This window comes from Dasypus novemcinctus, chromosome 26, assembly GCF_030445035.2.
Source record: "Dasypus novemcinctus isolate mDasNov1 chromosome 26, mDasNov1.1.hap2, whole genome shotgun sequence".
NCBI classification, from domain to species: Eukaryota; Metazoa; Chordata; class Mammalia; order Cingulata; family Dasypodidae; genus Dasypus; species Dasypus novemcinctus.
In genome coordinates this window covers 18,078,022-18,100,507 of record NC_080698.1, presented here as the reverse complement: position 1 = coordinate 18,100,507, position 22,486 = coordinate 18,078,022, and the positions used below count along the sequence as shown (strand labels likewise).

Below are 22,486 nucleotides of genomic sequence, written 5' to 3'. Positions count from 1 at the left end.
CAGGCAGAAAGCAGAGGGAAAAACAGGGTTCACCTTGTTTGTTTCCTTTTTCTCAGGAATCATGTTTCTATACCACCTATTGCCCAATGTCTGAAAATGATTGTTTCATTACTTTTCCCCATTTTGTGGTTGTTTTGATAGGAGGATTAAGCTGATTCCTGTTACTCTATTATGGCTGAGAACAGAATATGGTAGAAAATCATACATGTCATAATTTTATTAGTTTAAATATGTACAAAAAGCTTTCTATAAGTGAGCCAGGTAGGCTGATACAAATTTTCATACATTCAATAAAGGTGATTATGGTGATACAAAAGGAAAATTTTCAAACAGAAAGAAAACTAAAAACCATGTCCATACATGTAGTTCACACTTTGAGTAAGTCATTTCATCTTTCTGAGATACATTTCACCATGTGTAAAATGAAGGTGTTTAAAGTGATTATTACAGTCCTTCTTCCCTCCCTCTCTCCTTTCTCTCCCTTTCTTCCTTCCTTCCTTCCCTCCATTCCTTCCTTGCTTCCTTTCTTTCTTTTAACATTTTTTTTGTAGTAAAGTTCTTACTAGGAGTATTATCTAATGCTTCATTAAGTCTCTGGGTAGGTTCAAACAGAGGTCTACATAATTACTTGAATCCTAAAGCATTTTTCCTTATTCAAACTCCCAAAGACTTTGTTAAAACTTACCTCATTCTTCCTTACCTGATAGTTGTATGTGCATACATATCCCTCTGTCTTAGTTTGCCAGAACTACTATGAAAAATACCACACAATAGTTTGGCTTAAAAACAGAAACTTATTGTCTCAGTTTTGAAGGTCAGAAGTCCAAAATCAAAATCAAAATATCAGTAAGGCCATGCCATCTCCCAGAGTCAGTAGTGTTAGGCCTCAAGGCAGGGCCTTAATGGAAAACCAGAGATAGCATGAAGAAAACTTCAACCCGAGAGTTAGGGAAACTCACATTTATTACGTATGCAGCGGTAAGGAGCCAAGGTCAGTGTAAAGTGATTCAGACCCAACTCCCTGTGCTGAATTTTACTCTTGCTTAAATATCTAAGTTACGGGCAGCAGACTTGGCCCAGTGGTTAGGGCGTCCGTCTACCACATGGGAGGTCCGTGGTTCAAACCCCCGGCCTCCTTGACCCGTGTGCAGCTGGCCCATGCGCAGTGCTGATGTGTGCAAGGAGTGCCCGTTGCCACTGAGGGGTGTCCCATGCGTAGGGGGGCCCCACGCACAACGAGTGCGCCCCCTAAAGAGAGCCGCCCAGCGCAAAGAAAGTGCAGCCTGCCCAGGAATGGTGCCACAGACACGGAGAGCTGACACAACAAGATGATGCAACAAAAAGAAACAAAGATTCCCCTGCCTCTGACAACAGAAGCGGACAAAGAAGCAGACGCAGCAAATAGACACAGAGAACAGACAACCGGGGTGGGGGGAAGGGGAGAGAAATAAATAAATAAATCTTTTTTTTTTTTAATCCAAGTTACTTGTAGCATTTGCTTTGATTATGCATTAGTTTTTATGTATATGGATGAACACACATAACTGGTTATATAATTGTGTGATTAGTATGTTCAGGAAATCACGCACATACATTGCATGATCAAGAAAGGGGCAGATAACTCCACCCCTGGGTGGGAATTTTACTATGTTAATTAAGCAAGTTGCAGGGAGGACAGCAAGGGGCTTCTTCTGTGCAGGTACGACCAACTGGTTGAAGCTGGTTTTCATACTTTATTGCTTCAACATGATATTCTTGACCTCCAAAAGCGGAATTTGGCACGAAGAGAGGGTTGTATTTCATTACCTTCTGATTTACACATACAATTCTTTTCTTTGTATCCTAGCAACAGGGAGAGAAACAAGTTACTTCCAGGTATTCGGTTATCCTACATCCATCAGTAGTATTCTGCTGAAGGTGTTTTAGTTTCCTAGGCTGCCCAAGCAAACACCATGAAATGGGTTGGGTTAAACAATGAGAATTTATTCACTCACAGTTTTGAGGTTAGGAAAAAGCCCACATCAAGGTATTGTCAAGATGAAGCGTTCGCCCTGAAGACTGGCATTCTGGGGCTGGAGGCCTGTGATCTTTGGTCCTTAGCCTTTCACCCGGCAAGGCTCATGACGGCATCTCCTGGTCGCTCCCTTTTCTTCCAGGTTCTGTTGGGGTTCAGCTTCTGGCTGTTCTTTTGGCTTTCTCTTTCTTCCCTTGGCTTTTTTTTCTCTATTTGTCTGAATTTCATTCTGCTTATAAAGGACTCCAGTAATAGGATTACTGGGGGCCACACATCAAAAAGTGCTGCTTAATATGGGTTCACATCCACAGGAATGGATTACGTTTAAAACCATCTTTTTCTGGGATACATTCAGCTTCAAACAACCAATGATCTGCTTCATTGTCTCCTCCTCTGACTTTCTCTGACTTCTGACTTCTGCTTTCTGGTTTTTCCTGAATGACTATCCTAATTTCCTCTCTTTATATGGCCTCCAGTAATACAGATAAAAACACACCCTGATTCAATTTGGCCTGTCTTAACTAATAATAACATCTTCAAAAGATCCTATTTACAAATGTGTAAGATTAAGAATTTATCTTTTTTTTGGATAGTGATTCAATCCCACATACCCTTTTACTAGACAGTAAGTCCCTGGAGATCCAAAACAAAACTTTTTTCATTGGCAATAGCCTCCCTGTTCATAGTAAACTGAAGAATGAAAAGCTTTGCTTCTGAGAAAAGCCTGCCTATTTGCACGCCACTAAATGGCCCCCTGCTGGCCAATGGAGCTGTTGCTTCAATATTACCTATGAGGTTATTGCTTTTTCCAGCAGGCTTAGGACTGTGTGCTTAAACACCATCACACCTATCATATTAGAATATACAATAATTGTCTTTTTATTAGTTAGGGTCTCCAACTAGACTAAGAGTTTCTTGAGGTCAGGACCTGTGTCTTGTTTTTCTCTTTATCTCAGGACATAGAGCAGTACCTGGCTGATGGTAGTAGTCCAATAAAGGTCTGTGATTTGAGTTGAATTGAATTGAGTTGAATTGAATTAAATTGAATTAAAGTCCATCTCCAGGTCTGCTCAAGTCTCTGAAATATCTTCCTAGAGTATCTATATAAACAACTGAAATCTTTTGTGAAAGATTTGTAACTTTTTTTCTTACATTAATTTCCTGGAACAGGGCATTTTTCCTTATAGAAAACTATCATGCTTCATTTCAATTATATAATTTCAGGGGATGTTGGCCAGAGCTTACAGTAATGGAAAATAAGGTCTCTATGTCCTAGCATTTCCCTTTCCTTAAAATGTATATAAAGATCTACTGTGCTAGGTAGGAATATACATGATGTTAGGGGTGCATGAATAAAAAAAGACTTTATCATTGCTCATGAGACGTTATTAAAGGAAAAAATTAAAAGCTGCTATGTCATTGTTAGCTCCTTTTTGAAAAACCTTCATTGGTTTTTCAATAACTATAATGACAAAACTATAGCCTGGCAGTCAGTATCTTTCCTAACATGGTCACTTTCCACCATTCCATTACTATCTCTTTGATGTCCACTGTTTCAAAATAATAACAGACTTGCTCATAGCTACACAAAATGACTCCTGTATAATGCTACATCCTTCCTTTCCGCCTATTCCAAGAAACTTCCAGAACTGCAGAAGCCTTTAATAGTCCCTTCTCCCTCCATTTAATTCCTAGAGTTTTCACTTCAGAGAGTTGCTTGGCATTTAGAAGATAATGTTTTATGCCTCTTTGTAACTATTTTCAGCTTCTAATGTTGATTAATAGCATTCTTTTATTTTTAAATTAATTGTAATATAATTTATAAGTAAATCAAATATTCCTGTGGTTCAAAACTCAAATGCTACTTTGAGTCACATGAATATACAGGTATATAGTGAAAGGTGTACCTCCCATCTCCATCTCTCAGTCACTCAGCATACTCCTCTCAGGCAATCAGTTATTTGTATTTTTTAATGTATATAGAAATATTCACACACATAAATTCCTTTTCTACATCTTTTTAGCACAAAGGGTGTCATATGCATATTTGCATATTGCTTTTTTCCCTATCAGTTAGTAAAAAGCTTTCTCATTTAAAAAAAAAATTATTGTGGTAGCATATATAAAATAAAATTTGCCATATTAACTATTTTAAGTGTAAAATTTGGTAGCATTAACTAATTTACAATGTTATGCTACCATCACCACCATCCACTAGCAAAACTTTATCATCATCCCAAGTAAAAACTCTATACCCATTGAGGAATAAGTAGACATTTCCCCATCCTCCCAGCCCTTGATAACCTCTAATCTTCTTTCTGTCTGTATGAGTTTGCCTATTCTAGATATTTCATATAAATGGAATCATTCAGTATTTCTTATTTTGTCTCAGACTTATTTCACTTAACATGTTTTTAAGGTTCATCCATGTTGTAGCATGTATCAGAACTTCATTACTTTTTATAGCTGAATGATTTTCCAGTGTATGGCTATACAACATTTTGTTTATCTTTTCTCTTTTGATGGACACTTGGGTTATTTCCACTGTTCGGCTTTTGTGAATAATGCTGCTATGAGCATTGATGTATGTTCAAATTATTTTTCATAATTGCATAATATACCATAGTATGAATAAATCATAATTTCTTTAACTAGTTCCTATTGATGGACCTTTATGATATTTTTAATATTATCTATTATTAAAATGCTGCAATGAATAATCTTATTTAAAAGTCAAAAATATGTAAATATCTCTTAGAATAAAATCCTAGAAATTAAATTGGTTGGTCGGTGGATTTGTCCATTTGTAATTTTCATAGATATTGCCAAACTGTCCTCCATGAAAGTTGCCCCAGGTTACACTTCAATAGCAATGTGTGAGAATGTCTGTTTTGCCAATATAGTATGTTGCCAAATTTTTGGACCTTTGCCATTCCCATAGGTGAAAAATGATATCTAAGTATGGTTATAATTTGTGTTTTCCTTTTTTGAGTATTAGAATATAGACTAAGCTGCTATAACAAAAAGATCTAAAACACAGTGGCTTAAATAAAATAGAAGTTAACTTCTGTGTCTGCTAGCAGCCCAGAGGCAAATGATTGAAGGCTGCGGTCTTGAGATCATCCAGAGATTCAGCTTCCTTCTCTCATATGAGAGAAGTACCCTAGAGTGTGTGCCTCATCAGCAAAGTTGAAGCTCATGAGCACTACAACTGTTGAAGATGGAAAGAGAGTGTTAAAGGCAAACAGATGCAGTATAAAAATATGATCTGGGAATTCCGTATATAATTTCTATTTGTATCCTTCTGGCCAGAACTTAGTCATATGGCCATAATTAGCAGCAAGAAAGGCTGGGAAAACGTGGGGTTCTGGTGACAAAAGAAGGCGAAGAAGGAGGGCTGTTTTTATGGTCTCTGCTATACCAAATGAAGTTGAGCATCTCTTTATGTTTAAGAGCCATCTGTCTTTCATTCTTTGTAAATTGTTCATCTCCTTTGCCCATTTTCTTTTGGGTTGTTGGTTTTGTCCTATCATTTGTAGAAGCTTTTTATATAGTAAAGAAATCAGCATTTTCATCTATGATATGTTGTGTGGTTTCTTAACCATTAAACTACATATTTTAGTTTGTTGATTTTTAGTAGCAATCAAAGCTATGTGACATAAAAATTGCTCTAAAAGTCACATTTTCTCTCCGGAACAGATTACTCCAGCTATAACAAATTATGTAACTGACAAACTAGGGAAGAAGTTTGTAGAGCCTCCACCATTTGATTTGGCAAAGAGTTACTTGGATTCAAACTGCACAATTCCCTTAATCTTTGTGCTGTCTCCAGGAGCAGATCCCATGGCTAGTAAGTAAATATACTGTAAACTCTTAAGAAATTCTAGGGAAGACATCTTGCTCAATGCCTATTTCTTAAATCAATTTGTAGATCCAGTATTTACAGGGAAATGTAATTAGAATTTTCCATGATTGAAGACCTAGGCATTGAAATCATAAGGCATATTTTATAATTTTAGAGTAAATAGTGAGACAAATTTTTGTGCCTCCCTTAGGCCTGCTGAAATTTGCGCATGATAAAGCTATGTCTGGAAATAAATTTCAAGCTATTTCACTGGGACAGGGACAAGGACCAATTGCATCAAAAATGATTAAAGAAGCAATAGAAGAGGGAACTTGGGTTTGCCTACAAAACTGCCACCTTGCTGTCTCCTGGATGCCCATGTTGGAAAAAATATGTGAAGATTTTACCCCTGAAGTCTGTAACTCTTCCTTTAGGCTTTGGCTCACAAGTTATCCATCTCCAAAAGTATGTCTATTTCCTGAGCAGTTCAGTTCATTTATGTAGTTTTCTATTACATTGTATATATTAATCCAACTTTAAATGCTTAATCTTAAGAGGTTTTTTGAATATTTCTAGAATCCTTTATTATTCCTGTTTCTTAATCCACAAATGTATGTATTTTCAGGACCTGAGCTTTCTGCTTTGCATAATGCTCTCTATTTATTTTTCCTTAGTTCCCCGTAACAATTCTACAGAATGGAGTAAAAATGACAAATGAGCCTCCCACAGGTCTTCGGCTAAATCTTCTTCAGTCATATCTCACAGACCCAATTTCTGATCTTCACTTTTTCAAGGGATGCCATGGAAAGGAACTGGTAATAGTCAGCCTCTGGAACTTTAAAAATGTCTTTATAGTGAGAAAACATGAAAATATAAACATTTTATTTAATAATGTTTTAAACTTTAGGCATTCCCTAACAAGACAGAAATTGTACCTATCTTGTTCACCATTTTATTCCCACTCTTTTGTATTCTGCTTTCCACTTAGCAGACGTTCAAATAAATATTTGTTGAATGAATAAATGTATCTTAGTTTATAAACTAAAGCCTAACAGTGTTTTTGATGAAGACCTAAGAGTGGAAATCTATTTTCACATCATTAATTTTCATTCCTTCAACAAGTGTGCTTTAGGCACTATCCTGGACACTCAGTATAAAGCAGAGAGAACAAAGACAAAAATACCTGCCTTCATGAATCTTCAATTCTAGTAACAGTGATTTAAAATATTAATAATGTTTTTCAATGTATCCATCCAAAACAGCTTTACACGTAGTATTGAGAACTTTAGGAGTCACAATAAATCGGACTCCTTTTCCCTGCTTGAATTCTTACCATCTGAGAAGCAAGAAAAAGAATAAGCACATGGGAGCCAAAATATAGCCTTAATTACTGATATAGTCTAGGTTGGAAAATATAGCTTAAATCTATGGAAAAAATGAGTTTCCTATTACTGAACCCCAGAATTAAGCAGATTTATCTACTCAGAGGAACAAAAGAAGTCAAACTGCCTGCAAGAGGCTCACTTCTAAGAAAGAAAAGGAGAAGCTGAGCCATGCACATCTGGTTAATTTTTCCCAAATTTATGGATCACCTAGGTCACCCCTGCCCCAGAAGCAAGTGAGTAAAAGGCAAGTTCAATCACAATCCCTATAAGCCAGGGGAGCTTGTTAAAGCTTTAGACGTCAGTGCCCCATTCCTGGAGATTCTGATTATCTACGTCTGAATTGGGGTTCAAGAACTGATATTAATAAATAACAAGAGAAAGTTCATATGTTCAACTAGGTTGGGAACTGCTGCTCTCAACAGTCATGATAGTATTATGAAGTATGAGAGGACAACAAAAGAAAAAGAAAGGATAGGAGGAAGGGAACTAACATTTATTGATCACTAGCAGGTTCCAGGCGGCAGCACCGGGAATTTATGTCTCTTTTTGTTGCGTCATCTTGCTGAGTCAGCTCTCCATGTATGCAGCGCCACTCCTGGGCAGCCTGCACTTTTTTTGCTCGGGGCAGCTCTCCTTACAGGGCGTACTCCTTGCACGTGGGGCCCCCCTACACAGGGACGCCGCTGCATGGCACGGCACTCCTTGCACGCATCAGCACTGCGCGTGGGCCAGCTCCACACACAGGTCAGGAAGCCTTGAGTTTGAACCCTGGACCTCCCATGTGGTAGGTGGACTCTCTATCCGTTGAGCCAAATCTGCTTCCCCTCCTGTTCTGTTTTTAATTTAAAAAAAGCTAAGGCTCAGATAAATTAAGTAAATTACTGAGGTTATTCAGCTCAAAGTGGTGTTTGTGTGATTAACTCTGACTGAGATGAGGAAAGCCTCCTGGCGGTAGTGACGTTTGAAGTAGGCACAGGACACAGAATTATGACAGTGTTGTGGAAGGAGCAGTAAGAAGCTCATTTTGACTAAGATAGTAGGAAATATGAGTGGGAAGGAATATTGGACAAGATTATAAAAGTCTTCATATGATTGATAAGGAATTTGTGTGAGTCAACACAAACCAGTACCACATTATAGAAAACAAAGCAAAACATATACTCATTGATGGTGGGTCAGCATCATCATCTTTAAGTAGAGGAGTCAGCATCCTGCTGACCCCTTAGTTTAGTCACAAAATGTACCCTGGAAAATATAACTAAGAATACAGTTAGAGGGAAGCAAATGTGGCTCAGGTGATTGGGCTCCTGCTTACCACATGGGAAGTACCAGGTTTGGTTCCTGGTGCCTCCTACAGAGGACAAGCAAGAAAGTAAGCTGATGAGACAGGCTGGCATGGCAAGCTGACATAACAAGGTGACACAACAAGAGATAAAAAGAGGAAACACAATGAGAGACACAGCGAAGTGGGGAGCGGGGGTGGCTCAAGTGATTGAGCACCTCTCTCCCACATGGGAGGTCTGGGGTTCAGTTCCCAGTGCCTCCTAAAGAGAAGACAAGCAGACGCAGAGAGCACACAATGAATGGACACAGAGAGCAGAAAGCAAGTGCAAACAATGAGGGCGGTAGGAAAAAATAAATAAATCTTAAAAAAAAAAAAACAGTTGGAAAAGAACTTTTTAAAAACCCACATTCAGCATTTAGGAAAAGTTTGGTTTTTTTACAAAAATATTTTTTTTAATATTTAAATTTTTTTAGGAAAATGTAGTTTAAAAAAAAAATCCACATAAAAGGACTATGACCTATTACCCTGGTGTCCCTGTCACATCTCTTCAGCCCACATCTAATTTTATTCACAGCTGTAGAAGACAGTTTTCTGTGGCTCAGATTCTTCTTAGCTGACAGCCTTCCACTTCAAGTATGCATCTTTCTGCCCTCAGAGACTTCTCTAATACCACAGGAGCCTGCTTGGGCCACAGATGCCCAAGCACAGAATAGAAATGTGGAGGAATTACCACCGCCAGGGATAACACTCAACCATCCAGGCAACACTTGTCCCCCCAAAATTGAGTCCCCTTTACCACAGCAACAACTTCAGGAACTCTTATAATGACTTTTCTTTCCTCTCTCAGTTTCCCCACTCCTTCCTTCCAGCTTCCAGGATCAGCGCCCAAACAAACCCACCTACTCCCTAATCCTTCTTTCAGGTTCTACTTTTGGAGGAACCCAATCTAAACAAAAGACAAAAGGCAGAAATGAATGCAACCATTCAGTTTCCAAAGCATTTAGGAATAGTCCGTTCCTTAGGAAAATCCATTATATGAAAATATACAGAAAACATATAAATTAGATTATTGCTCTCATTGCCAAAAAGTTCTTCCCTCTATTATATGTTTCACCATAATATTTAAAATATGCTTTGACTTATGTACATTTCAAGAACACATCTATTGAGTAAAGCATAGTATACTTACATTTTTAATATTACAGAAATAATTTTTACTACTATATCACATGAAGATAGCTGGATGGATTTTTACTGTATTTGGAGGGTATAGTTAAGATGGTCTAATTTAAAAGACATGCTTCATTTTATACTTGAAATTTATTTGAGTGGAACCTCAAAGAGATGGTCATCTTCTAGAATACCAACACCGGTTTGATGAGAGGCTCATGTGATCGTTCATCACAGCATAAATGTCACACACAGGAAGAGGCCATGGACAAATTAAACAATTTCAAAAATCATCTCCCACTGGAAGGTCACAAAGTCATACTTATTTATTCATATCATATTTATTCATAAATAATTCTCCTGCACTTGTAGTCTCAAGCATATACCAGTGAGGCTACAGGATAATATTTGAAGATTAAAGTTTTAAGTATCTACAAACAAGACCGAAGAATTATTAGCCAGTACTTTGGTATATTTTCACAGTAACACTATTGCTTTTTAATAAAGTTTAGTAGTATTGTGGCTTGTCTAGCTTTGGAGGTTTTGATTACATCATTCCATTAATAATTTTTATATTGATATTATTTTAGATAGTATGTCTTTTGAAAATAAAAGTTTGTAGAGATATACAATCATAGAATATTATAATGAAAAGGATCGTTCATCTGTTCCCCTTGTTATACTGATGGGAAATCTGATCTGAATTTTTAATGATTGTTTACTTTTGATATTTAAAGGCTTGGGAGAAGTTGCTGTTTGGAGTTTGTTTTTTTCATGCCCTTGTGCAAGAAAGAAAGAAGTTTGGTCCTCTTGGTTGGAATATACCCTATGGATTTAATGAATCAGATTTACGCATCAGTATCCGACAGCTACAGGTAAAATGGAAAAGGAACTAATATTTTGAAATATCACTATTTACCAGGCCCTATGCAAGTCTCTTTTTTTCGGATAGCTTATTTGGTTCTCCTAAAACACTATTAGGTGGCCAGACAGTAGTAACAATTGTGACTAGTTTAACAATTGTGACTAGTTTATGAAGCACGCTCTCTTGATTCTTTCTGCTCTAAGAAATGGAAATTCTGATTCAAATAGGATTAAACCATAATGAAACTTGTTATCTCATATAAAAAAGAAGTACAGAGGAGGGATAGGCCCTGGGGCGGTTGATTTAGCAATACAACAATGTTGCAAGCAAGGGCCCTGGTTTTCATTTCTGCAATGCCATCCTCAGGGCTGGCCTTAAACTTGTCCCCACCACCCTCTACACTCCTCCTCGGTCAATTCCACAATTTAGCTCTATCAATCAAGAGAGACGGGCTGTCTAATTTCAGCAGAAAAGGAATTTATTTAAAGAACATTGGGTAGCTCTCAGAATCAAGATAGCTGGAGAGCCAGGCTCAAGGACAAGGCACCCATTGTCATCTTATCCAAAATCAGGGCATGCCTGGTAAGAATAGCTGCACAACCATTGCTGGATTTTAAACACTGCAGTTTGCATAACTGCCATACAGACTTTGGTCTACCATACGCCTTCTGATGTCACAGCCATACCCAAACAGATTCTTTGCTGTTTCTGCTTCTTTGCACTCTAACCCTCAGTTCAAAGTCTAGAGTGAGTGCATCTAAGTAGCCAATCCCTGGTCATGGGCCTAGGCTTTTAGCTCTAAGGAAGGCTGGGAAAATGAGGGATTGTTTTTTCTCTTGACGCACAATGTGAGACATTTACATCATTAACTGCAGCTCCCCCCCAAATAAATATCCATTATAAATTCCTGCTAACGCAAGAACTGAACCAGGCACGTTATTGATACTAATTATAATCCTTACAGCAACCCTGTAAGATTGGTATAATCCCTATTTTTGAGAAAACCAAATCTCAGAAGTGAACTTGCCCATTGGCCTAGGATGTAAACTCAGATCTATCCAACTTCAATACATTTTCCATTACTTCTGCTATATTTTACCAAATATATTAATCCGGCTAGACAACTACAGTGTATTAATTTTTGCTGCTGTAATGAAGGGCCTTATGACATGGGCCTCATAAAGGGAAAAGTGATGTGTTCATTAAGCCCAATTAGAGCTTAATCACAACAATCAAGTGGGTATTTTTAAGGCTATAACCATTTAATCATGTTTATACCAAACTTTAAAATCATAAATTGGGAAACGGACTTTGGCCCACTGGTTAGGGCGTCCGTCTACCACATGGGAGGTCCGCGGTTCAAACCCCGGGCCTCCTTGACCCGTGTGGAACTGGCCATGCGCAGCGCTGATGCGCGCAAGGAGTGCTGTGCCACCCAAGGTCATCCCCAGCGTGGGGGAGCCCCACGCGCAAGGAGCGCGCCCGTGAGGAGAGCCGCCCAGCGCGAAAAGAAAGAGCAGCCTGCCCAGGAATGGCGCCGCCCACACTTCCCGTGCCGCTGATGACAACAGAAGCGGACAAAGAAACAAGACGCAGCAAACAGACACCAAGAACAGACAACCAGGGGAGGGGGGGAAATTAAAGACACCAAGAACAGACAACCAGGGGAGGGGGGGAAATTAAATAAATAAATAAATCTTTAAAAAAAAAATCATAAATTGTAAAAGATGATTATTTTAGAAATTGTTGGTATTTTATCTTCTTTTTAAAAAGCAGGGCAGAAACCTTAACTGAAACAGTCTGTCAAATAAGAACAAGGCCTAGAGCAGCATTGTGCCTGGGAATTTCCTCCTGACAGCCTTCATGCTACTCAAATGTGGCCAGTCTCGAAGCCAAACTCAGCATGTAAATGCAATGCCTTCCCCCCAGCATGGGACATGACACCCGGGGATGAGCCTCCCTGGCACCGAGGGATCACTATCAACTACCAACTGATGATGCAACTGGAAAATGACCTTGAATGGAAGGTTCAATGCGGATCAGCAGAATATCCCTGTCTACATAAAATAACATGACTTTAAAATGCTGTTTGACCTAATGTAAGGGGGAAATGGAAAGGAGAAATGAGTTTATATGTCTACGAGTCTCTAAAAAAGAGTCTGGAGGCTGTCAGAAGGATTGCCCTTATGCACAACTGAACAGAGTCTAAGAGACAGATAAAGTAGATACAACCCCCAGATATTGGTTCCTTTGAGGGCTAAAGAGACCCATGGGTGCTATGGTCATGGCAGATGGGGTTAACTGCCATGTCAGATGGCCCTTCTTTGGAGCTGGTGTTTATGCGTGATGAATCTGGACTCAGATGGGATCTCTCTTCATAAGACTTTCATGCTACTGTGCTAGAGTTGTAGTTGGTGTTGGGGTTTAAGATATATTTAGGGGATCTGAATCTCTGGACTGACAATGTGATAGCCAGGCCCTGAGCCTCAACAGACTCCAGCACCTACAATCTGATTTATTGGACTCACCTCACTCAGCTAAGATGGAGTTGAAGAAGGACAACCACCACACCATGGAGCCTAGAGTGCCTACAACTGAAAGCGGGAGGACTGCATCCAGTATCCATGTGGAATCTGAGCCTCCTCTTGACATAGAGGTGCAATGGACACAACCAATCCAATGTCCACAGAGAAAAGGTGGCATTGGAGTGGGAAAAGTGGACATGGTGGCTAATGGGTATGGGGAATGGCAGGAAGAGACGAGATGTGGAGGCATCTTTGCGACTTGGAGCTGCCCTGGATGGTGCTTCAGGGGCAATCACTGGACATTGTAAATCCTCACAGGGCCCACTGGATGGAATGGGGGAGAGTATGGGCCATGATGTGGACCATTGACCATGAGGTGCAGAGGTGCCCAGAGAGTACTTACCAAATGCAATGGATGTGTCATGATGATGGGAATGAGTGTTGCTGAGGGGGGAGTGGTGGGGTGGGGGTGGTGGGGTTGAATGGGTCCTCATATATATTTTTTTAATGTAATATTTTACAAAATGAATTTAAAAAAAAGAAACAGTCTGTCAGTTTGAAAATCCTCGTAACAAATATTGAAATTGGTGCATGTGGAATTGTAATTTGGTGATGAAACTACTTTGATTATAAACATTAATCTTAGATACAGCCTAAACTTGGAGAACATTTTGCTAAAATCATTTTCAGTCTCAACAGCCTTCATAACCTCAACACTGGAGACTGTAGTCATGGGTTGAATCCATCTTTCATATCTTCAGGAACTGGGGACCTGAAAGTATGGTTAAACTACCTTCACCTGGTCATGTCATCAGAATACCTCTCTCTAACCAGGCAAATCAACAATTAATGGCTAAAATAGATAGACAGCCGAGGAATGAGTTGTCAGTCTCTGCGTCTTATATTCCACAAATTAAACAATAAATTGTCTTGGAGTATATTCCTTCAGTTTTGAAGACGGAGAGGACCAAGTTAAACATAACATCTCCCACCCCCCCTCCAAACAAAGAGAAAGTAGAAACTTTCCTTTTCTTACAAATAATGTATTCTCCTAAAAGATGACTTTCCTCTCTTTCATTCCCCCTTTTATATCTCCTGACTTTTCTCTTGCCACTGAGAACAAAGAAATCTCGAAAGAATTAGGCTTTCTTCTAACTTGGCTCTAGGGATTTAGAAACATTTTTTTCTCAGCTGTACACCATCTCAGCCGTAATCCTTGCACTAGCAGGGATAGAAAAAGTTCTCAACCAGGAATTTATACTGTTCAATACACATACTATCAAAATTCCCATATATGGGAGAAAATACAGGATCTGGAACCAGAAGAGGTAAACTCAGGCTTTGATGCTGCCACTTAATTCTCTGTGTAAAAAGTTACTTCACATTTCCCAGACTCAGGATTCTTCTTTACAGGGTTATTGAGAGATGAATAAGATAATGTAAAAGCTCTACAAATAGTAGTTTGTGATATTACTGTTAGTATAATAATAAGGCCACTAAAAAAAGATATGTACTGTCTATCAGTGAATCTGTGTTATATTGGGTGAACCAGGCTCTGGCACTAGAGTTTGAAATAGCTTTGTTTTTATCGCATCGTGAAAGGTGCCTAAACCAGGACTTGTTAACCTTGGTACCAATGATATTTTAGGTCAGATAGTTCTGTGTGCTGGGGACTGACTTATGCATTGTAGAATGTTTAGCCGTATCCGAGGCCTCTACCCGCTAGATGCCAGCAGCACAGTAGCACCCCCTCCTCAGAAGCGACCACCAAAAATATCTACAGATACTGCCAAATGTCCCCTAGGGGACAAAATTACTTCCAGTTGAAAACAATTGCCTAAACCAAGGTTTATCCAAGTTCATATGAAAAAGACTTGGTAATTTTCATGTCATCATTTTTTAATAATAATAATTTTTTCTTATTACAGAAGCAGTGTTTATTTTAGAAAAAAAATCAGAAAATATAGATAAACAATTCCAGCCTCCCAAGACAATCCATGATGATAATCCTTTCAATCTCTCTTCTATGCCTATATGATTTCACACATACCATATGAATATCGAATGCTGTCTTACAATGATAATGAAGTGAAAAACTTTTAAGGTTTTCTCATTTCATTTTTACTTTCTTTCAGTTATTTATAAATGAATATGATACTATTCCATTTGAAGCTATCTCTTACCTGACTGGGGAGTGTAACTATGGAGGAAGAGTGACAGATGACTGGGACAGACGTCTCCTGTTAACCATGCTAGCTGACTTTTATAATCCACATACAGTTGAAAACCCTCATTATAAGTTTTCTCCCAGTGGAAACTATTTTGCACCTCCCAAAGGCACCTACGATGACTACATTGAATTCATTAAGGTAACTGGTGCCACTGAAAACTAAGACTAGATTTAAGATTTTTTTCCTAAATGCAAATAATGAAAAATTCCCCTGTAATGTGTAGGTTTAGACAAGTATAGTTTCAATTGATTTTCAATAACTTTTGTTTCTAGTAATAACTGAAAATTGGGAAATTTTGATTTTTCTGTTATTTGATATTTAGCTGATTTTTAACATTCTTGGTCTGCACCTGTTTGTCTTTATGAAATAATATACTCTATGAAAATGTGTTCCTTGCTTAATCTATATTTTCTGGTAGAAACTTCCATTTACTCAACACCCTGAAGTATTTGGATTACACGAAAATGTTGATATCTCCAAAGATCTTCACCAAACTAAAGTCCTCTTTGAGTCCTTGCTCCTCACCCAGGGAGCCACCAAACAGACAGGATCTTCAGGAAGCACTGACCAGATTCTACTGGAAATTACCAAAGATATTCTCAACAAGGTAATTTTTAGCTTACGATATATTGCTTACAATATAATGTAAATCAAAATGGTACTGAAATGACAATCTGAAAACTCCATTTATCAGCATTGTGACCTTGAGCAAGATACTTCACCTCTCTGTACATTAGTTTCCAAATCTGCAACACAGCAGTAATGTTCCCTCCTGCATAAGTTCTTATGAAGGTTAGCAAGATCATGGATTTAAAGTGTTTGACATGATGCCCAAAACATAATAAGTTCTTAGTAACTCTATTTGTGGATGAGCTATTGAACATATGATTTATTATCATTTCTAAACAAAAAGTAGTGGACCTGTTTTTTTGTTTTTTGAAAAGGAAATGATCAGGACTTGCTGGTTCAAGGAAAGAATTGTTTTTTTAATCTTTGACTTAGGAAGTGAGGAGGCTCAGGGAGAGAAGACCAGTCACTAAGTTAATTTTCCTTTCATAATACAGCTCAATGTACTTAACCCTATTCAGTAAATTGGAATGGTACACTCTAGGCTCACCTTTTTTCTATAAGCTTTAAATTCTATAATGAGCTACTAAGGAAAGGAAACTGTATTAATGTGTCAAAGGGGTGCTGATGCTAAGTATCAGAAATCTGTTGGCTTTTATAAAGGGTATTTATTTTATTTATTTAGGTTAGAAGCTTACACCTACAAGGCCCTAAAGAGTCCAACCCAAGGTTGCTTTCTCACCCAAGTCTTTTGCCACGTGTTGAAGCAAAATGATAAGTGATCTCCACAAGAATTCAGCCTTCCTCTCTCAGCTACAGGCTGGCATAGGGCTTGTTTTGTTCCAGCCTTTCTCAGCTGCAAACTATCAGGCTAATGGCTCATCTTCCTTCCCTGGGCCGCATGATCAAACCTCTCTCCTCTGCTGCGTCTGTGACGTTTGCTCTCTCTTCTCTTCTTGAGTGTCCATTTATATACCCACCCAGGGGGTGGGGACTCAACCCTGTGTTTTCCCTTACTGACATGGTCAAATCAAAATCCTAATTTTAACATAATTTAATCAAAGACATCTTAGCTGAATCTAATACAGTCAAAGCGGATCGCACCAGAGGAACAGACCAGTTTACAAACATAATCCTTTTTTTTTTTTTTTTTTTGGAATTCATAAATAATATCAAACTGCTACAGAAACTTTAAAAAGTGTATGATCCTGAGAAGGGGCATGTTGGTGACAGAACAGGAAGCTCCAAGAGTCAGCTCATCATATAAGGCAGTTAGTAATCAGCCAGAGCTATCTAGATCACCTATTTGAGGGGTCCAGGAGACCAGAAGAGCATCCTGCAACATCCTTGGAAGAATGGAAGGAGGAGACTGCCCATCTGCAGTGAAGAATCATGAGTAGAGCACTCCACACCACGGAGGGTGGGGCCCATCCCCCACTGGTGGGGCAAGACACCTCAGGAGCTATTCCCTGGCTGGAGTTGGAAGTTCCATTTCTCAAAAACAGGGGAGGAAGAGACAGCTGGGCACCAACTTCAGCAACTGGTTAGTAAATTTGGCTGACTAAAGTCCAGTCCTAAATACAATTTAAGTTTGAGCCTGTCTGAGTCAGAAAGAGACCAGTAGCCTCCATTTGCTCCACCCCTGGCACAAGGGGAAGCAGGGCTGGTTGAAAATCACAGTGATGGTAGGGACCAGCTTCTTTCCACCCAGGTTGGATTGTTGCCCTCGTCTGGGCTCCAGACCAGCCTCTCTGGTAACTGCCATCAATTCTGGGCCACATAGACTAGATTTTTGGGCACCCATGTGGCTTCATCCCTGCCTCTGACAGGGCAGGAGGAGGTATACTGTTTCCTCAGCCTCTGCGGCAACTGCAGGTGCTTTTGGCCCACATAGACAAGATTGTTGCACACATCTGTGGCTCCATCCCTGCTGGTAGGGGAGGATGGAGGCAAATTTTTCATCAGTCTGTGCAAACATGGTCAGTTTTGGCCCAGATGACTTAGTTTACTGCCCATACCTGCAGCTCCATCCCCGTGCCAGGAAGGAGCCTCATAAGTCTCTCTGGACAACTACAGATGGTCTTGAATTACAGGCTTTGTTGTGGGAAACTAACTTACCTGCTAGTTGCTTCCTGTCATTGTAGAAGATGTTACAAGTTGCTTCCTGTTATTTAAATTACCTTATTGTAGATGCTGCAAGTTGCTTCCTGTTATTGTAAATCACCTTATTGTAGATGCTGCAAATTGCTTCCTGTCATTGTAGAGGATGTTGCAAGTTGCTTCCTGTAGCAAACAGCTGCTCCTTAGCTTCCAAATAAATATGATGTGGAAACTAGGGTTGAGGCTCTCAGTTTCAAAAGCTGAGAATTCCCCTGGTCCCATCTTTATTTCCTCTCTTGTGTCTTTCTTTCTGTCCTTTTATTTCTTCAGTTCTACATTGCCTTCCCTTTGTGCAGACCTATTCCTGAACTGGTCTCAGTAAGACTTGGATTACTGCACATGGCTGTGGCTCCACCCCTACCCCTGGCAGAGGAGAAAGGTGAGAGAAGCTTCATCAGTTCCTGGAACAGCATGGGCAGCTTCAGCCTCATGGCTTACAGTACCTGCTGCATCCTCAGCTCATATGCTGCTACCAGCCAGGAAGAAAGGGCAAGAAGCAGATGAAAAAGAGCAGAAAAATTCAGATTGGCTAAGCACAACCCACTATGAAGTTCCAAATTAAGTTGAACTGAGTATAAAAGAGGGGCTGTAGTACAAAACCAATCAAGCAGAAAGCCCTAGATGAAAGAGAGAAACTGACCTCAGAATAAATACATCAAGTAAATCAGTGACATCCAGAAAAAAATCACAAGCTGTACCAAGAAATGGGAATATATGGCCCAGTAAAAGGAATAAGCTAAGCCTCCAAATGATGTAAAGGAGTTGAGACAACTAATCATAGATGTCCAAACAAATCTCCTTGATAAATTCAATGAGGTGACTGAAGAGATTAAGGATATTAAGAAGACACTGGGTGAGCACAATTTGAAAGCATACATAGAAAAATAGTAGGTCTTATGAGAGAGAAAGATGAAATGGAATAAAAAATACACTGGATGCATAAAACTGCACATTTAACAAGGCAGAAGAATGACCAGTGAACTTGAAGACAAGACCTCTGAAAATGAACACACACACACACAAAACATAAGGAAAAGAACAAAAAATTTAAGAGTGTCTCAGGGAACTAAATGATGGCAAGAGACATGCAAACATTCCTGTCATAGGTTTTCATAGAGAGAAGAAGAGAAAGGAAAGGGGGCAGAAGGAATATTTGAGGAAATAATGGTAGAAAATTTACCAAGAAGCCCAACATACTCCCATCTGAATAAATCCAAATAGACTCCAAGACACAGAGTAATCAGAATGTCAAATGCCACAGATAAAGAGAGAGTTCTGAGGGCAACAAGAAAACAGCAATTCATCACATACAAGGGATAACAATAGATTAAGTGCTGATTTCTCATCAGAAGCCATGGAGGCAAGTAGCAGTGGTATGATGTACTTAAGATACTGAAAGAGAAAAACTGCCAGCCAAGAGTTTTTTATCTGGCAATCATGTCTTTCAAAAATGAAGGTGAGTTTAGAACATTCACAGATAAACAGAAACTGAGAGAGTTTGTAACAAAGAGACCAGCTTTGCAGGAAATACAAAAGGGAGTGCTACTGCCTGAAAAGAAAAGACAGGAGAGAGATGCCTGGAAGAGTGTCTAGAAATGAAGATTATGTCAGTAAAAGTAACTAAAAGTGTAAAAAGAGTGGTGAAAATAACATATGACAGATAAAACCCAAAGGTCAAAATAGGTGAAGAACTGCCTTTACAGTAACAACACTGACTTTTTAAAAAGATTTATTTCTCTCCCCTCCCCCCCCATTGTCTGCTCTCTGTGTCCATTTGCTGTGTGTTCTTCTGTGTCTGCTTGCATTATCCAGTGGCATTGGGAAAATGCATCTCTTTTTTTTGCATCATCTTACTGTGACAGCTCTCTGTGTGTACAGCACCACTCCTGGGTGGGCTGCGCTTTTATCATGCAGGGCAACTCTCCTTGAGAGACACACTCCTTGTATGGGGCACCCCTGTGTGGCACGGCATTCATTGTGCGTGGCAGGACTGCAAATGGGCCAGCTTACCATGTGTGTCAGGAGGCCCTAGGAATCAAAACCTGGACCCTCCATATGGTAGACAGGAACCTACCAATCAAGCCACAACCACCTCCCAACATTGACTGGTTTTTTTTGTTTTTTTTTTTATTTCTCTCCCCTTCCCCCATCTGTTGTCTGCTCTCTGTGTCCATTCACTGTGTGTTCTTCTGTGACTGCATCTATCCTTATCAGCAGCACCAGGAATCTGTGTTTCTTTTGTTGTTGTTGTTGTTGCGTCATCTTGCTGTGTCAGGTCTCTGTGTGTGCTGCACCATTCTTGGGCAGGCTGCACTTTCTTTCGTGCTGGGCAGCTCTCCTTAAGTGGTGCACTCCTTGCGCATGGGGCTCCCCTACACGGGGGACACCCCTGCATGTCATGGCACTCCTTGGGTGCATCAGCACTGCACGTGGGCCAGCTCCACACGGGTCAAGGAAGCCCAGGGTTTGAACTGCAGACCTCCCATGTGATAGGCGGACACCCTATCCATTGGGCTTCCCAACATTGACTGTTAATGGATTGAACTCTCCAATCAAAAGTCACAGACTGTTAGAATAGATAAGAAAATACGAGTCTTCTATATACTGTCTACAATAGACCCATCTTAGATCCAAAGATACAAATAGATTAAAAGTGAGAGGTTGGAAAAAGATATTCCACATATGCAGTAACAACAACAACAAAAAGTAGGAATAGCTATATTTATATCAGATGAAATAGACTTTAAAAGCAAAACTGTTATTAGAGACAAAGAAGGACATAATATATTAACTGAAGGAGCAATTCATCAGGAAGAAATAACAATCATAAATGTATATGCACCTAGGGAAGCAGATAGTTCAAACAATTGGGCTCCTATCTACCATATAGGAGGTCCAGGGTTTCATGTCCAGGACCTCCTGGTGAAGACGAGTTGGCCCATGTGGTGAGTTGGCCCACGCAGAGTGCTGTCCTGCATGGAGTATACTCAGGAGTGCTTCCCTGCACAAAAGTGCCAGCAAACGCAGAGAGCTGACATAGCAAGGTGATGCAACAAAAAGAGATACAGAGGAGAGACAATAAGAGACTTAGCAGACCAGGAAGCTGAGGTGGCACAAGAGAATGATCACCTCTCTCCCACTCCAGAAGGTCCCAGGATCAGTTCCTGGAGCCACCTAATGAGAATATTTGCAGACACAGAAGAATATACAGTGAATGGACACAGAGAGCAGACAATGGAGGGAGGGGGGAGAAATAAATTTTAAAGTAATAGTTTTATAAAAGAAATAAAAGGTGTCCAAATTGGAAAGGAAGAAGTAAAACTTTATTCGCAGATAATATGATCCTATACCTAGAAATTCCTGAAAAATCTACAAAAAAGCTACAGGAACTAATAAGCAAGTTCAGCAGAGTGGCAGGATACAGGATCAATACTCAAAAATCACTAGTGTTTCTATACACTAGTAATAAGCAAGCTGGAGAGAAAGAGAAAAAATTCCATTTTACAGTAGTGAATAAATGACACAAATAAGGGATAAATTTAACCAAGGATATAAAGGACCTGCATTCAGAAAACTATAATGCTTTGAAGAAATCAAAGAAGACCTAAATAAATGGAAGAACATTCCATGTCCATGGATTGGAAGACTAAATATCATTAAGGTATCAATTCTGCCCAAACTGATTTACAGATTCAATGCAATCCCAAAAGTATTCCAACAGCCTTTTTTAAAGAAATGGAAATCCTAATCATCCAATTTATTTGGAAGGGTAAAGGAACCCAAATAGCCAGAAACATCTCAAAAAGGACAAAGTTGGAGGACTCCCATTTACAGACTTTAAATCATATTACCTAGCTAGAAAACATCATGGTACTGGAATAAAGATGAACATATAAACCACTGGTTGTTCAGAAACAGACCCTCACATCTGTGGTCAAGTGATTTTTTACAAGGCTGTCAAACCCTCTCAGCTGGGGCAGAACAGTCTATTCAACAAATAGTGGGGAGCAGATGTGACTCAAGCAATTGAGTGCCTGCTTTCCACATGGAACATCCTGGGTTCAGTTCCTGGTACCTCTTAGAAAAAAAACAAAAACAAAACAAAACAACAACAAGCAAAACCAGTGAAAAACCAACTCAGGGGAGCTGATGTGGCTCATTGGTTAAGCACCAGCTTCCCACATACAAGGTCCCAGGTTCAATCCCTCACCCTCAGTACCTCAAATAAAAAAATAAAATGGTGCTGGGAGAACTGTATATCCATAGCTGAGAAAAGAAAGAGGAACTCTCACACCTTATACAAAAATTAACTCAGAATGCATCAAAGATCTAAATATAAAAGCTAGAACCATAAAACTTCTAAAAGAAAATATATGGAATTATCTTCAAGACCTGGTGGTAGGTGGTGGTTTCTTAAAACTTACACCCACAGCATGAGCA

General features: G+C 39.4%; 1 protein-coding gene across 1 annotated transcript in view; it reads left to right on the top strand.

The window, feature by feature from the left end:
• Nucleotides 1-22,486, top strand: part of DNAH12 (dynein axonemal heavy chain 12) — a 377,830-nt gene that overhangs the window by 334,006 nt on the left and 21,338 nt on the right. The window contains exons 63-68 of the mRNA XM_058288139.1: nucleotides 5,714-5,864; nucleotides 6,070-6,323; nucleotides 6,533-6,673; nucleotides 10,436-10,573; nucleotides 15,224-15,457; nucleotides 15,738-15,926. Coding sequence (XP_058144122.1) covers nucleotides 5,714-5,864; nucleotides 6,070-6,323; nucleotides 6,533-6,673; nucleotides 10,436-10,573; nucleotides 15,224-15,457; nucleotides 15,738-15,926 — 1,107 coding nt within the window. The remainder of the gene's footprint in view (nucleotides 1-5,713; nucleotides 5,865-6,069; nucleotides 6,324-6,532; nucleotides 6,674-10,435; nucleotides 10,574-15,223; nucleotides 15,458-15,737; nucleotides 15,927-22,486) is intronic.